Consider the following 16,454-nt stretch of genomic DNA (forward strand, 5'->3'; position numbering starts at 1 on the left):
AGGGAAAGAATGTGCTCTATGCAATCAGTTTCCCTCTGTAAATGAAATCTGTTAAATTATGTAAGTTATTTTCATGTATGTCAAGCTGATATGCTCTATATTAAACTTTCACTGCTTTTTTAATTATATTTTTAAGTCAAAATCATTCTGCAAAACAAAAAATAAGCCTTGTTCCATCTGAGCTTATCTTCTTCAGTGGTTTTATTAAAAAAAGGCTACAGCTTAGCACTTAAGTTAATCTAAGTTATACAGCTCTGTTCCCAGATCTGTTTTGTTTGTCTGCATTTGATTACTACAGCCTAATAATATAAAAGCATACCCCCAAATTAGAACAGCTGACATGCTCACAGGGTTCTCAGTCTTTTAAAAGTTATGTTGAATTGCTTTCTTGTTACTGTCTAAGAAATCCTTGCTAAAGCAGCACATTTGGAACAGATTTCATATGGGTGGGGAAGTTATTGAAAAAACCAAATCAAAGGAAATGTCTTCATGTAGAATTAATTTACTTGTGCTTCTTGTTTTTAAAAGGGAAATTCGGTATATGTACTATCCAAACTGCTGCTGTTACTCCCAGCTTTAGCTTTAGTAGCACTAGTATTTAATCCCTCTAGTAGTAGAGGGAGGAGAAAGTCCTGTGATGTGAAGAACTTGGAATTGTCCTTAGTATGTCCAATTCCACTGAAGGATCGCTGAAGTTTATGTTTCAGTTGGGTGCTTGAATTTCCAAAGAGTTTTCTATTTAAATACATAGAAAATAACTGCTAACAGGTCATTTTCACTGTACAAACAGGCAGGCGTCAGGAAAAGTGACCTAAGATACTAGTGCTGGTATGAATCTGTCACAAAGCTTTAAGGGCCAGACAATGTGTATTTCTGACTTTGTACAGAGCCACTTTGAGTGATGAAAATACAGAGATAGCACTCATGAACCTGTGATGTGAAATTTCACAGTAAAATTCTGAAGTGCCCAAAACATTGTTGTTGCTTAGGACTGTATCAGAGTAAATAAAATGAACAATTAAAGTTCCTGAAGAGACAAATGTTAAAGCAATTCCAATAAGCATTTTTTTTCCTTTCAGGCTTAGCTCAGTTTATTCTAAATGGATGAAGTAGTTGAAATACACATGGCAGATTCAAGCCTGCAAAAAGTCAAGAGACTCCTTATGTGGTAGGTAACCATGAACAGGGCAATAGCTTAGTCGAGTTCTACTGTTGAAATATAGATCAGAAGTTAAGAAAGTTTACCTAATATACTATTTGTTAAAAATAATCCCCTATAATCCACTTTCCAGACACATTGATTAGAATACTGGGTCATTTTTTAACTTGTAACTAAACTTCAAACTCCTCACAAAATAATGTTCCATACTTACCTAAAAATTAAATAACCTAGAGCTCTTGTGTATAAAAATACCTACAAACCTGCACAGTGACTGAGGTTTGCTAAGCACCAAGTTACAGATGAACAAGACACACTCAAGTATACACAAGAAAATTTCTTTATACAAGATGTTACAACTCTTTGGGATTGTTGGGGATTTTTATTTCTTCTGGATTGCTCTCGTCAATGCTTTCACTACTTTCAGTGGCATCATCTGGATTGCTCATGCTGTCCTCCTCAGAGTCTTCCTTCCTTGGTGCTAGACTGGAAACATTTTTCAAGATTATAAAAGCAAAATAACTTACACTAAATAAAACTGTTATTTAAATTAAATGTCATTACCCTGAGTAATTGACTGGCCTGTTGGGATTAGAAAATTCTTTTTCTAAGTCAACATCAAATGGATCTGGAAAAATAAAATGAAAAACACATTTTCTTAATGGTCTTCCTTCATTTTCACAGATTAATGGCAGGGAGGGGAAGGCACAGAAAGGTTAGTTCACATCTCTCATAAGTTTACCATTGTTGTTTGAGGAGAAACTGGGGGAGATGAGAAAATAACTGAAGTCCTGCCTGCCCAGTCTAGGCTTTTCACTCTTTCCCTCACCCCCCTGCAAGCGATTCTGTTGCTCTTTAGAGGTGGTCACATTGAATAAGTAGGTTTCTAAGGCTTTGGGTAAGAAAACACGGTTTAAGTTCTAAAATGGCTATCTAGTTAGCTGATATCCACTAAGATGTGAGTTACAGCTGTCCAGGTTTAGCTCTTGCTGAGTAAGGGTAAGGCTGGGCTTACTTCGACTGAAGCAGCTGGGAAGAACTGTCAGAAAAGTCAAACAAGTCTTGGTTCTGCAGTTCAACCAGAAAATACATAGGATTGTAGGTGGAAGTGTGCTTTAAGTGGCATAGCCATGTTGCCCCTTAAGAGCTGTCTTCAGTTTAACCTAACTAGTTAGGCCTCCAACAAGAGGATGGTTTAATTCAGTACCATGGCAAAGAGATTAGAGCAAGTGAAGGCTATTGACCACCTTGTTGCAGTATGAGCCCCTGGCCTATTTTAAGGGCTTAATCACCATGAAAGGAAAATGTTAATTAGGATAACCCCTTTTCATATGTTCTTGATTATTTGCCTTTCTTTGTGCTGTCTTGAATGAGACCAAGCACTCACTGGTGAATACAGCCTGAAATACTGGGACTGGAATAATTTACTGGAAGACTTTGGGAATAAACTACTTGTACTTATTATAAATTATTCTCATTATATTTATAGATAATTAAATAAAGATCTGATTTTAAACATCTTTATTAAGGACTATATAAATATGTCTATTAAAAGTCCTTAGATTTATGTGTAACTAACTTGGTATCTGACTGTATATGCCTATATTTGTCTTATAGTGCCTTCTCAATTACTAGTCTTTTTACTCATACTCTGCTTTTAACATCTGTATAGAAAACAAGGAAGCATTGTATTTTCTTTTTGCTCCTAAGTTTTACAGTTTGGTTAGCTGAATAAGGGTAACTGCTTTACAGTTCAGCTGTGAATACTCTATGCATTAAATTGCTTCAGTCATTTTCACCCTGTTTGAGTTGAAAAAAATTGGGCTAACAGGTACACTTAGCACAGTATAAAGACAGAACTACACATATCAGCAAAGCAAAGCAAAGCACTTATCTTCCACCTTGCTAATATTTTTATGAGATTTAAGAAAAAGACTCTGAATAAACTAATTAGAAAAAGGGCATGTGTAGTGTTTCTGTTTTTCTCTTACCTACTTCTTCATCTTTTTTTTCTTGGGCACAGGCTAAGAACTCCTTCTCAATGATTAGCATGTCGTCATGGCAATGACAGGCTGCATATTTTTCCAAGAGATTTTTGTTCAGGTCAAGAAATGCCTTACCCCATTTAAATTTCCTTAGAAGAATGGTGGCTAGATCTGGGAATCCTAAAACAGAAAATAATTTATCAGTTTTCTTCTTTACTGTGAGATTTCACTTGGCTTCTAGTTCAGTATGTGCATTCATGTCAATACAGTAGAGAGATGTTTACCAGTGTTTCTTCCAGTGTTCGGGGATTAAATCTTTTGGAAAGACTACAACCATTTTCAAATTTCAGTTTAACCTGAAACATGGAACTGAATCCAAGAGTAGTTAGTTCATAGCCTTGTAACAAGTGCTACATAAAATATTTTATACAGGTAATGAATGATTCTAGGTCCCACAGCCCTTCAGTACAAGACAAATTGTACAGTATTTTCAGAAGATAAGATTTGTCTGCAGTATGGTAGAGCATTTCTTATCAAAGTTCTGTGATGAGTCTGCAAAACATCACAAGAGGGGGCAATTTCTTAGTTCTTACCCAGACCTCGCCCTAGTAACAGCCAGCTGCTACCTCTCATTAAGGCAGTCTTGCCTAAGCATTTGTGCTCACTCTTCTTTAGAAGAGTGAGAAGAGTTTTCTTAGAAAAACTCTAGTTTTTCTAAGGTTATGCACCATCCAGAGAAAATGAGGATTATCACTTTGTGTCCTGTTTAGTAGCTGACATGAATACTCCATGGATACCTCAGTGTAACTGATAACACACCCTTGGAAGAAAGCTAGACAATCTGATCCCAAAGTCAAGAAAGTGACGACCCATACGACAGCATTACAGTTTATTTTGCCGCAGACCATCTCTTCTGATATATTAAAGATGTAGCAATTGCTAGCACCATACTTCACATCAGGCAAATGGAGCCTACCAACAATGCAAAACGCTGCAGCAAAAGCTTCCACACAGGACAGCTTGCACGGCCGACCGTAGTTAACAGGATTTGCAGCCACCAAGTAAGGCAGCAACCGCAGATGACTTCCCCTCATTCTCTGAAAGGGAGTTTCTTCTAATTTGGCCCATGAGCAATCTATGACTGCAATTCCATTCTGAGCAATGACGCGTCTGAAAAAAAAGAAACGTCACTGTGTTATAAATTAGAAGTTTGACTAGGCCAATATTCAAGCAGCAATCAATTTATTAACTAATATGGTAAAGTATGAGTAATACAGCCCTGGGTACAGCGGGGGAAGTTTTCCCTCCAACTGCACACCAATAGTTGGGGCTTACAGATATTTATAGGGGTACTCATAAGCTTTCTCAGCAGTTTCTATTCCCAATTTTTATGTCACCATTCTATACACTATTGTGATTTAGTTTTTCTCAGGATGACTCCCAGAAAGGAGTATCCCCAGATGGTGGGGTCCAGCTTCCGAAAGAAGAAAGAAGTCTCCCAGCTGGTGAGGTCCAGATTCCAGATGCGGGTTCACCTTCTAATTGCAAGGACTATAAATCTCATAGCAGTGATGTCCAGCTTCCCTTGGTCGAAACTATTAGTGCTTGAGTTGAGGTTCATCTTCCTTTCTCAAGCTGCTTTTCAATATTTTGTTAAGGTGTTGAGATAAGCATGTTTCCTTCTGATATATTCTAAAGCTATAGTTTCAAAGATCCTTACTACAGGCAATATTCTAAAATTATACTTCAAAAGGTCATTACTGCAAAACTCTTTTTAGGTAGAAGCAGAAAGTTCCTGTCAAACAGCAACATCCTTAGAGCTTTAATTCGAATGCTCCTAAATCAACTTAAGACTTATAAAGTTTAATTGCAAACAAAGGATAGGTTCAAAGGCCTTCTTCCATGCTTTACTTCCTCAGTTATTTATTAGAATTGTCTTTATAACTGTCCCATGGTCAGTTTCCACGCATATCACAATCACAGATACACACGTTGCCTGTATGTACCTGACACAAAACACAGCTTTGTATTTCACAACTGTATTTGAAAAATTGTTACCATTGTACTGATGAAGTGAGAATTCCAATTGATGCTTTATACTGGCAACAAACTTGCATACATCCCCTGCTTTTGTTAATCAAAACCCATATGCTTTACAATAACCTCTAACAGAGATGCAATGAGAAAGAACAGTAGCACTGTTTTCCTCCAAACATGCAAATGGCAAAAAAAGTTTACCCGTGTGATTCAAAATGAAATGTGAATAATTCTAGGTTTAAAAATGTGACAGAAGTGTGGTTAATAGTAATGTTCACACCTTCAACTACACCGAAGTTCCTAGTAGGTTCTCTGCTAAGTTCTCTCTGCTTCTAGAGACAAATCTTTTCTCTGAGTAAGTGTATCTTTATAAAAATTCTGCAGGCACATTTGAAGAAAAGTCTCATTTTCTGCAAAAAGTTTTCGGGTTAACACATTGTGTTGTCTAACTAAAGAACTTACCTATAGCATGATAAAAGACACAGCAGCTACAGGGCCATGCTCTGAAGAAATTAACCTACAGGATGTGCACTTTGATTTTTCATTGGGAGCTACAGATGCTTTTCTCATCATAGCTGTGTAAAAATGTTAAGCTGATTTGATAAAAGGACTATTTCTCATGTTCATGCATCAGTGTAACGTCATAAGAAGGTCAGTTTTATTCCATATGAGTTTCAGCCATGTATCAGTGGTTCTTTAATACAGCATCAGGACGGGATTTGAAGCAAGTGCTGACCCTCACAGCCTGCACCTCCCCCACTTCCCTCGCCGCCGGGTTTTGCCAACAGGCACAGAGGCCCTACCTGTCAGCCGGAGAGACGTACTCCGTGGCCAGCGGACTCAGGACGACGCCTGGGAATCTCTGGCGGAGGCGCAGGGTTCGCAGCAACCCCTTCCGAGCTAGTTTTCTCCCGGTGCATTTCTTGGGATCGCAGTGTCCGAGCTCCCACATGGCAAGGGGGCAGGGGAACTTGGCCTCCCGAGCGCCCCCATCCGCGGCCGTCTCGCCGTCCAGGCAAGCTGGAAACGGCAGGTGTACGTCAATGCCCAGCGGTGACGCGGCACAGCTCGGCAGGACCCGCCTGCCCTTGCCCGCGGCCCGCGTCGCCTCACGCACCTGCCAGCGCGGCCTCCGCTTCCGCCGCGAAAGTCTCGAGGCTGAGAGCCCCGCGCCGGCCTCCGCGCCGGCCGCGCTCCATGGCCGCCCTCGGCGGAGACGCCGCCCCGCGGGGTCGCGCACTTCCGCTTCCCGCGGAGCGGGCGATGGCGGGCCGGGGCCGGGGCCGGGGCCGGGGCCGGGGCCGGGGCCGCGGGCGGGCGCGCTGGTCGCTTGGTCCATCCGCCGCGCCCAACTGCTCTCTCCTAGCAGGTCCCTTCGCCTCGGCGGGGAAAATGAAGATCGTGGAGGAGCCGAATACGTTCGGGTACGTGGCCGCGTGCTCGCCCTGTCGTCCCGCGATCCACCTGCACTCGACGGGTTCGGGTCTGCTTGCCGTCGTGCCCGCTCCAGCCCGTTTTTTCCAACGCAGTTGGCTCGCGGGCAGCGGCCGTCGGTATTGAGACACACAGGTAGGGGAGGATGTATGCACGCCCAGATGCATAACTCAGCCTTAAACGTTTGACTTTCCTTTTTTTGAAAGGTTGAATAACCCATTCTTGCCTCAAACAAATAGACTGCAGCCAAAGGTGTCCCCGTCTGCAGTATCAGGTATATGCAACCGTTACTTTATTTTATTTTTGGTACAGTTTTCATCATGTAGCAGCAGTTGTTTGCAGTGCAAATAGTCTATTTCGACTTTATGCATACAAAACCGAATTTTATGTGTTGTTTTATAAACATCATGTAAAGTAAGCACGGGCAAATATATTTTATTGTGCTCCTGAAGGATTAAAACCTATATTACCTTCACTGGTGGTTCCAGGTGCCAGTGCTATTAATACAGTTTTTGTAATGGGACTATGCATATGTTTTATTCTGTGTTTTTCTAGCCTGTAAAAGATCCTTTTGACCCACAGTAAACACTTTTCTCTTGACACAATCCTCAATGTCATTGAGATTATCATATAAAAGTCATCCCATCATCCAGTAGTACTTAGTACCCAAAAATAGTTTAAAAAAGAAGTCCTAAGAGTAGGTTTGGAACCAGTCAGAGGGGCTCAATTTCACACACACAGCCTCAGTGTTGCAACATAAATGCATCCCTTAAGCAAAATGAACAGGAAAGTTCTAGGCCATCTCTGGAGGAGAGCAAATAAACACTGAAGGCAAAGACTAAGCAAAAGGGAGTAACTCTTGTCTCTCTGCTAACCTTAGGCAGAAACTTAAACCTTGTTCAGATTCAGGAAAGACATTTTGGTATGACGACATTGAATGTAATTATGCTTAATGTTTTCTGTCACTTTTTATAAACTCAAGTGTATAATTCTGCATGTACTGCATGTGAAATGTGAAATAGTTAGAAATGGGATTAGTAATAGAATGCTGAATGAGAAGTTGCCAAAAGTAGTAGGAAAAAAAGGACAGCACAGCATTTCTTTGTTGTGGGATCTTACATGTAGCCAAAAATTGGGAGTGTATATGGAATATGAACCTAAGGGCATGGAACCCTGCCTTGCCGAATAATTTCTTTAGCATGGAAACCGTACTTGTTCTTTTCTTCTACAAAACAGTTGGGGTAATAGTTCTGGTAGTTTCTCTTCTACAGCATCTGCCCTGGAAAGGGAGGACATAAGTTTAATGCATTCCTTATGGACACATTCACATTTGCTGTTTTTCATTTGTGGGGAGAGCATCCTAATCACTGAGGCACAGATTTCATGTAGTAGAGGAGCAAACCCTTTGGCCAAGCCCATCTGTAGAATGAAATGCAAGATCGTGCAGTCAGAAGAACACCTGGGAAAGAGCACCTGCCTGTATCCCAGTATCCCAGTATCCCTGTATCCCAGTGGTTAAAGCATTCTGGAGGGCGTGATTCTGGTAGTCTGACCTTTGTTTGTAGGATTGCTTGTCTAGATACTTGGAAAAAGTGCCTACACAATCCTGACAGTGGGGAATTTGAATCCAGGATGGGGTTTTACTTTATTTGCTTTGTAATCTCTTTTCTTCTTTCCTCATAAACATTTAGTGATTCCAAGGTAAATTTCCTTATATGAGAGATACTGAAATACTCCTCTATCATGTAGTTCAGAACTTTTTGCCCTCTTTTTAAGGAGAAGTTACTTGTCTTGGATTTCTTTGGCAGCAAGCCTTGTAGTCAATACTAAAAGAATAGAATTGCAATTGCTGATCTGTCTGACAGCAAAAGTTTTATCTTGTTAAATACTACCTGGATCAGACATGAAGGCAAATGACAAAAAAGATTATCCAGTTTGAGAATCTCAGTGAAACTTAAATATGCAGCACTGTTAACATTTTGAACAAGTGAGCTGTACTAGTATAAACTTGCAGAGTTTGGATGAATTTGGAGCTGCCAGGCAAGAGTTTCAACTATTTCAATGTTAGATTTTGGCAGGATCTGCACTGATGATTCCTCTTATGGACCTGGCCTCCAAATGTTTATTTTTACACGGGTTTCTTGTTTTTGTTGTCAAATGAGGCTTATCTGTTCCACTGGCTAGTGAGAATGATAAACGTCAAAGATCGTGATGCAATCCTGTATAGTGCTAGTAAGAACTTACGGTAATTCACGTGGAACATTAAAATTTCCTTGTGTACAGCAGAGAATTAAATTTGTCACATACTCCTCGCACTTTTATCACCACAGTAGCTTGCTTAAATTTAACCAAAACATTATTTTTCCTTTATGTCATGTTGTGATGTTTTTAGGCCCTGCACATCTCTTTAGGCTTGCTGGCAAGTGTTTCAGTTTTGTGGAATCCACGTGAGTAACGGATTTGGATATTTGCTTATATACTTACTAGGAATAAACTAGTTTTTTATTCCAATCTGAAACATTTCTTATTTTCTGTTTCTTTTCTCTCCTTTTAAGGTACAAGTATGAGTTTTGTCCATTCCATAATGTCACTCAGCATGAGCAGACTTTTCGATGGAATGCCTATAGTGGGATTTTAGGGTGAGGCATTTAGACCTTTTACGTTTTAGCTATGTTGTCAGCAGGCCACTTCTTAGATTGTAAAAATTAGGCCGTTTTAAAACTGAGATTCTTCCATTGCTCAGCTTAGGTCATGGTAGTTCCCAAGGCATTATACATAAAAATACCCTGTCTTGAAAAATTCCGATTTTTTTTTGTTGTTGTTGATAAATACTAACCTCCTCTTTTAGCTGGAGACTGATTGATAACCCCTGCCCACTGCAAGTGTGATATGTTCACGTGAGAAATTCAATAATGTCTAACTACAGCTTATATTAACAGAGATTTCATGGCCATTAACTATTTGCAGTTTGGGTTAAATACAAATATTACAAAATTAAAAGAGTGCTTTATGCCTAATTGTTGTTAAACAATATAAACCAGACCATTTCTAGATATTTTGTGTATAGATGTCTCTTTTTTTCCTATGTGCAAAACAGTAAGTGAGTATGTGAGGAAACTGGCACATCACCATGCTGAGGGTATCAGGCTTTAGGACTAGCAGAAGTAAACTAGTTTTTGTAGGTGCTCTCACCAGCACTAAAAATCCTGCAATCAAACTAAGTTTCATGATGTACTTAGCCTCATGGAATTTGTTCTAGGATTGATCTCTAAACTTTATTTTACTAGACTTAAACACAGATTTCTAACTGCAAATGGTTTGCAAACTGCTCTCAAAAGTGCTGTTGATGTGTCCTGTATAGCAACCTGGATAACAAACTACACTGCTTCCAAGGTGTTGGCTATAGGAAGTGGAAATCCTGTGACAACAGAAATGAAGTATATACAGTTAAATTGAACATGGTATAAGGGTATTCTTGGTTTTCTTCCTGAGGGTTCATCTTTTTCTGTCCAGTAACTTAAAACAAAATAGTGTCCTCTTTTTTCAGAATCTGGCATGAATGGGAAATTGACAACAACACATTTGTTGGAATGTGGATGAGGGAAGGAGACTCCTGTGAAACTAAGAGCAGACAGACAAAGGTATAATAACTTAGACTGTGCTAATTCAGACAGCATGACTCTACGAACACTTGTGAGACTACAGACTGAAACATTCCTACCCTGAAGAAGTCATCATTTAAGCTGTGATAGGAAACATAAAGATGAATTCCTGCAGAGACTATGTGAATGACTGGAGGAGGAAAGCTAGAATCAGGATAAAATTTTGAGGACATTTACTTATGGATTCTCATTGGTTAGTTACAACTCTTTTTTTCTTTGATAGAGTGGTATAATTATTACTGTAGAAATACAGTTCAGTGCTTTGTAATATGTGTCGGGCAAAATAAAGAAAAAGAGCTCTTTGCAGAATTCAAGATGCCAGCCTGTTAAAAACATCCAGGAAAAAGGAGGGAAAAGAATTTGGCAGTTAACAATAGCATGCTGAGGAGCTAAGCGTGGTGTTAGAACAAGCACTTGGGACATTTTAAAAAAGACTTTGAGGTGATGGAGCATGTCTAGAGAAGGGCACTGGAGCTGTGCAAGGGTCTAGAGTGCAAGTCTGATGAGTAGCACCTGTCAGCCAGCATCCCCAGGTCTTTTTCCACCAGGCAGCTTTCCAGCTATTCTTGCCCGAGCCTGGAGAAGCGCACGGGGTTGTTATGATCGAAGTGCATTACCCAGCACTTCACCTTATTGAATTTCTTGCAGTTAGCTGCCAACTTGGCTGCCATATCCTGGCCATGGTGAAAATGTTATACTCTAATGGAGGTGCCTGCTTAACATCTTTATTTCTCATGGAAGCTGCAGAAAGAATTCATATTGTATGACCTTTGATATTGTGATTGAATTTTTCACTGGCATTTCATTTTGAAGACACAAAATACTTGTGCTGCAAATCTAAAGATGAAAACAATTCTCTGCAGTCTGGATGCGTCTTGTATTCTTAAATTAGCACATTGGTCAGAAATAAAATTTAAGAAGATTATGCTTATGTTAGATGAGATTCTAAAGGCATCCTATTCGCTGTCCTTTTTACTCTCATTCTTGCTGGAAATATGGTACTTAGTAGTTCAAGAAACAATGGTTGGTGGGGAGAATAATTTCCCATTAGAGAAAACAATTTTCACGTTTGATAAAATAAATGGATGATGTGCTGCTGTGATGCTTTTTCTGTCCGAAAGAAATAAAAAAAGGCGCTGGAAGCTTTGACATGACAGTGTGTGCAGAAATGCATCTACTGGCATTGGAACACAGCAGATAGATCATCAGTGATGGTATCATTTCATGTAGACATTTTTTGCGCATCTTTGTTTTTACTGATGTTTAGGTTCATCTTGTTTGTGGGAAGAGCAATAAATTGGCTTATGTGTCTGAGCCAAGTACTTGTGTTTACTCTTTGACATTTGAGACTCCTCTCGTGTGCCATCCCCACTCACTTTTAGGTAAGATTTAAAAAATACTTTGTGGAACAGCTAGCATATACACTATCCTCAGAGTGTCTGGTTTTAGGTTGAGTTAGTACCTTAATATGAATTAGTAACAAGTGTTAACATATTATATGAAGTCATTATAACACAGGTATTTCTCAAATATTTTTTTTTATTTGAGATTATAAATTTGTAAATTTTTTTTTTGTCATTGCTAGTTTAGACCCAGTGAATGATTTTTTTTTTCTTTTCTTGGTCTGTAGGAATAAGCCCTGTAGTATCTGCCCATTTACTTACATTGCAAAAAAGCTCCATTAGAATTACATTGAGCAAAGGAATATGAGGCCTTGGATCTTGAAATAATAAAAATTTCTGGTCATTCTCCAGAAACTTTAAATGTGCAAAGTGCAATTTAAGCCTAAGCCCAGCTCTTGAAAGCAGTGGAGGCTGTGTACTGTAAAGAAACAGTGAGTTCTTAAAACAAATATTCTTGCATGATACTAGAGGATGAATTAACTAATGCAAGACAGCACTCCTGGTTTTTACATGGTTTGACTTCCATTTTTCAGTTTATCCAACTCTGACTGAAGCACTACAGAGGAAGTGGGATGAAGCAGAGCAGCTTCTGTACGACGAACTAATAACCGACCAGGTTTATTAATTCTTCCAACTCTATTTGGTAAAAAAAAAAAGTTACTGTCAAATAGCCAAACCTGGCTTCTGTAGTTTCTCCTTTCGGAGCAGATGCATTTATTCTGCAGTTGGCAAATAGTAATTTTTGTGTTCTGTAACTGCTGTATGAACTGGTAATGAAGCTTGAGGACTTGGAATGGCCAGTGCAAATTACAAGCAGAGACGAGAGTATAACAGATTGATCTATCACCTTTTGGAAACTTTCTTTTCTAGGGTTACAAAAAAATTCTGAAAGAGATTTTTGAGGAAGCAGGACTTCTAAAAGCAACAGAAGAAAATGAAGTTGAAAAACAGAGTAAGAAAATAACTCCGGAATTTGAAACAGTGGAAAAGTGCAGTAAGGTATAGAGCATAATATTTACAATGTGGAATTGCCACCTTTTCACTGTATGACAGTATCTAGTGGGAGAGCATTATGTAAATTCCCTTGGTGTTCAGCTGAATCTCTTCATGGGGTTATCCTTTCTGGTTTCAATATGTGACAGCCTGCATGTAGTGTGATTCAGTATCTTTATTATAGCCCCTAAGTCAAAAACAAACCAGCAAAAATGAATGCCCAGTAAGAAGATAGGGGTTGCGAAGGAATTGGTGTAGTCGCTTGGGTTATGAACACTTTGTAGGTACTCTTTCTGGGGAATATCAGTCTGGAGACAGGACGGAATTACTTGCAAAGATAAATGTGTAACCAACCTCGAGAATGTTGACACTTTTAATTATCTCTGTGGATGATTACCCAAACTTGTGTAAGAATACATTGGCTGTTGCACAAGCAAAAGGCAGAAGGGCTGTATTTATTTCTGAATGACTCTTGTGTATGTGAACAGTTCTCCTGCAACAGAGTTGGAATGGGGAAAATAGAGGCAGAAGGTGTGCTCAGCCTAGAAGAGCGCAACCTGACCACAAGAAAAAGAGCACGGATGGGAATTCATTCATTGCAATGCAGAGAAGCAGTTGGTGTTGTCTTTTTATTTGAAAAGTGTAGCAAAGACAAAACACCATGTAGTAATTCATTAATATAACTAAATAAAACCACAGTTAAGCTGAATAGACTTTAATATAGAGACCACCATTTTGATCTCATAGGAGCTGGTACAGTCACATGATTATTTTTTTCACTCATTAACAATACAGTATTTAATAATTTCTATTTCTTTTTCTGGCTTCATCATAGCTTAATTGACATAATTTGGTAAACACAGAATCTTAAATACTTATTCTTTTGCTTTATCTTTATTCATATAAACACCAAAACACAACAAAAAATAGGGGCTTCTCTGAGATTTCAGGTATGTGCTTTGAGTCTCAAAAGAATTAAGCAATTCTGTTCCTGTAAGGTCAGGAACAGAAAATGCTGAGAGCAAGAACATGAAGTTACTAGGCCAAGAGTTGAGGAGTTGACAAATTTCCAGACCGTAGAATTACAATCATTATAAAATAAGGGCAGTCCTGAAGCAAACTTAGGATTTCTTCTATGATAAAATGCTAATTACAGGACAGATATGAAATAATTACAGAAAGCATTTCTAATTTTTACTCTTGGGCTTGAAAAAAGCTGGCTCCTCTTTTAGCAACACAGACATGTATCTTTTTCTAAAATTTGCTCTATGTTCTTGGAACAAGCACTTTAAATTCTTCAAAGCCAAGAAGTGTAACAGCTGTGCACAAACACATTTTTTTCTTAAAAGCTCCCAATCTAGGTATGTATTTGAAAAGTGGGAGGGCAATTTTTAATATATTTTCTTTCTTAGGAATACAAGCAACTTTCTGAAGAAATGAAAAAACTTAGAGTTTTATTAGGTCAACATGGTATTGCTTACAAAGGAAATTCTGGTGAGTTTTTTTGGTATCATTCTTCAATGCTGTTTTACAGGAACAGTTTAAAAATCTGGCATATATGGTGGTAAAATTCAGTAGACAAAGTTTTTAATAAGTACTTAGGTTTTGATTCCTGTGCACAAGGACTTACTTTGCTCTCAGATCTGTTGATGACTTGAAATTCTAGCTTTATAGAAAAATTTTGACCGCTGTTGTAACTGAAGTTTGTTTCCAGTCCTTAAGGTGCCAATTTAAAAGGAAACCGATATTACCTCATTAATAGAACAAATGTGTCTGTTAAGTAACTCCACTTCTGTATTTTAACCCCAAGGCCTGATTCCTTTCATAACACTTGAAGTTTTCTCTGTATCTTTTTGGATTGTTTTTTTTCCCTTTTTGAAGTTGCCTGTTTCTTTCTTCCCTCTCTTTGATTTCTGTTAGGTAAGTACCATACCACGTGCAGTTTTTAGTAGGAAAGACTGGTGCTGGCTGTGAAGGGGCACAGCTAATCTGGATTAATTCCAGACAAGTTGTTTTTTGATTTTTTTTTCTTTGGAGAGGTTTGTAATTTGGTTTTCTGTTTGTTTGTTTGTTTTCCCTCATTCCTGCCAGACCATCATGCCCTTTATTACATGAACTATTTCTCAAAGGAGAATTTAATGTCCAGGAATACATGTATATACATAAATACATATATCTTTTTTCTTTTACAGATTGTATGCTCAGAATTGGCACTTCAACAAAACAAAGAACCTTTGAGCTAATTAACTTAGCTTAAAATTAGTGACACACTTATTCTTTTCTTTTTGCTTTGAAAAACTTTTCTAGGGAAAAACTCATATAAAAAATTTGTAGAACATGTTATCTGCACACATTTAAACTACTATTTGCACAGTATTTCTGCCTGTTTGGTAGTTCTTTCATTATTGCAGTAGTTCTTTTAATTATTGCAGATTAGCACTCTATAATCAGAAGTAGAATTCAGTTTACTGTAGATTACTTACTTCAAAATTATTTAGTGAATTCTGTGATAAAAATGTTGTGGTGTTTAAAAGCCAAAATAACTGATGTCATATTAAAAAACTAAATTTTACAGCTGGAAATACCAGTGTTGAGCATGTAAGTCACCAACTGGCAACTGCAGTGGCATCAGTTCTTAATGGGTCAAAGAACGACGAGCACCTGCATGGCGATACAGGAATTTGGAATTACACTCTATGAAGAAACTTGGGTGATACAGAATGCAAATTAAACTGAACGTGTATTATGCCACAAAGATTATTTACCTTCTTGTGAGTATTCTTGACTTTGTTTCAATTTGTGCCCTAAAGCAAACAGTGTAGTAGAGTGAGGGCACACCATTATGAGAACAGTTAGCTACTTTCTGACAACATTTGTAACACTTCTTTGGTAAGACTAGTATTTGGTACAAACTTAAAAGAGTCTCTGCGCCTAGTCCCAGCTTTTGCTGTGGGAGAAGTTGGAGTGAATACAAACCAGCTCAAGACCAGTGCTGCAAGATGTTTTAAGAAAGGTACTAAATACAATGTTAACAACATGCTATTTCATCTATATGCTAAAACGTTTTCTGGGCACACTTTAGCAGAAAAAGAAACATTTTCTGCCACAGCAATGCAGACCACACCACTCCATCGACTCGTGTTCAAAGGTCGATGTCGTCTTTGGCTGTCAGGTTAAATGGAAGTTGGTCAGAATCTGACAGAAAAGTGCAATGAAATCACTGAATTGTTACAAAAGCATAGTTGTGTTGAGGAAATACCCATTCCTCCTAGCTGGGGATCGGGAGCAGCGGTGAGGGAGCCCGGGAACAGACAGCCGAGCACTCTTTTGTGCGCCCATGTCCAGCGGTCACGCTTTTTGGCCGCCCCACACCTGCGCCTTGCGGACCGGCGGGCGCCTCCCCGGACAGCGAAGCCGCCGCGCCGGGCATCCGCCCCCCGCCGCCGCCGCTCGCGCCCCGGGCCGGCCGGACCCGCGCCCGGCCCAGCCGTGAGGGCGGCCGGGCAGCGAGCGCCGCCCGCCATGCGCCGCGTCCGCTTCCGCCCCGCGCTGCCGCTCTTCCCTCAGCCCCGATCAAGTAAGCGCATCCCCGCGGGTGGCCGCGGGCCTCGGGGTGTTTTCTGCCCGCCGTGCCCGCGTTCCCTTCGGGGCAGAGGAGTGGGCGAGGACGGGCCTGCCACTGCACCGGGCGGGGGCCGCTCGGCTCCCCGTCCCCCGCCGTGGCTCTGCCCCGGCCGCTCGCCGTGCCTGCGCGCGCTGCGGAGCCGTGGGGCTGCAGCAG

The 16,454-nt window shown here is 39.8% G+C and overlaps 2 protein-coding genes across 2 annotated transcripts; one reads left to right on the forward strand and one right to left on the reverse strand.

Annotated features, from left to right (window-relative positions):
- Positions 1–1,073: 1,073 nt before the first annotated feature.
- TSR3 (TSR3 ribosome maturation factor) lies at positions 1,074–6,403 on the reverse strand. The gene is made up of 6 exons (XM_041401912.1): positions 6,299–6,403; positions 5,985–6,201; positions 4,121–4,314; positions 3,151–3,324; positions 1,724–1,787; positions 1,074–1,645 (listed from the first exon to the last, which is right to left on the reverse strand). Exons 1-6 carry the CDS (start codon positions 6,378–6,380, stop codon positions 1,513–1,515), a joined length of 864 nt encoding a protein of 287 aa, XP_041257846.1. The 5' UTR covers positions 6,381–6,403; the 3' UTR covers positions 1,074–1,512.
- On the forward strand, positions 6,379–15,431 carry GNPTG (N-acetylglucosamine-1-phosphate transferase subunit gamma). The gene is made up of 10 exons (XM_041401908.1): positions 6,379–6,605; positions 6,822–6,889; positions 9,008–9,062; positions 9,171–9,254; positions 10,163–10,256; positions 11,545–11,659; positions 12,214–12,296; positions 12,551–12,679; positions 14,086–14,167; positions 15,249–15,431. The coding sequence occupies exons 1-10, from the start codon at positions 6,379–6,381 to the stop codon at positions 15,371–15,373; spliced, it is 1,062 nt and encodes a 353-aa protein (XP_041257842.1). The 3' UTR covers positions 15,374–15,431.
- Positions 15,432–16,454: the final 1,023 nt, after the last annotated feature.

Source organism: Onychostruthus taczanowskii, unplaced genomic scaffold (genome assembly GCF_017590055.1).
Source record: "Onychostruthus taczanowskii isolate IOZ18803 unplaced genomic scaffold, ASM1759005v1 scaffold19, whole genome shotgun sequence".
Lineage (NCBI taxonomy): Eukaryota > Metazoa > Chordata > Aves > Passeriformes > Passeridae > Onychostruthus > Onychostruthus taczanowskii.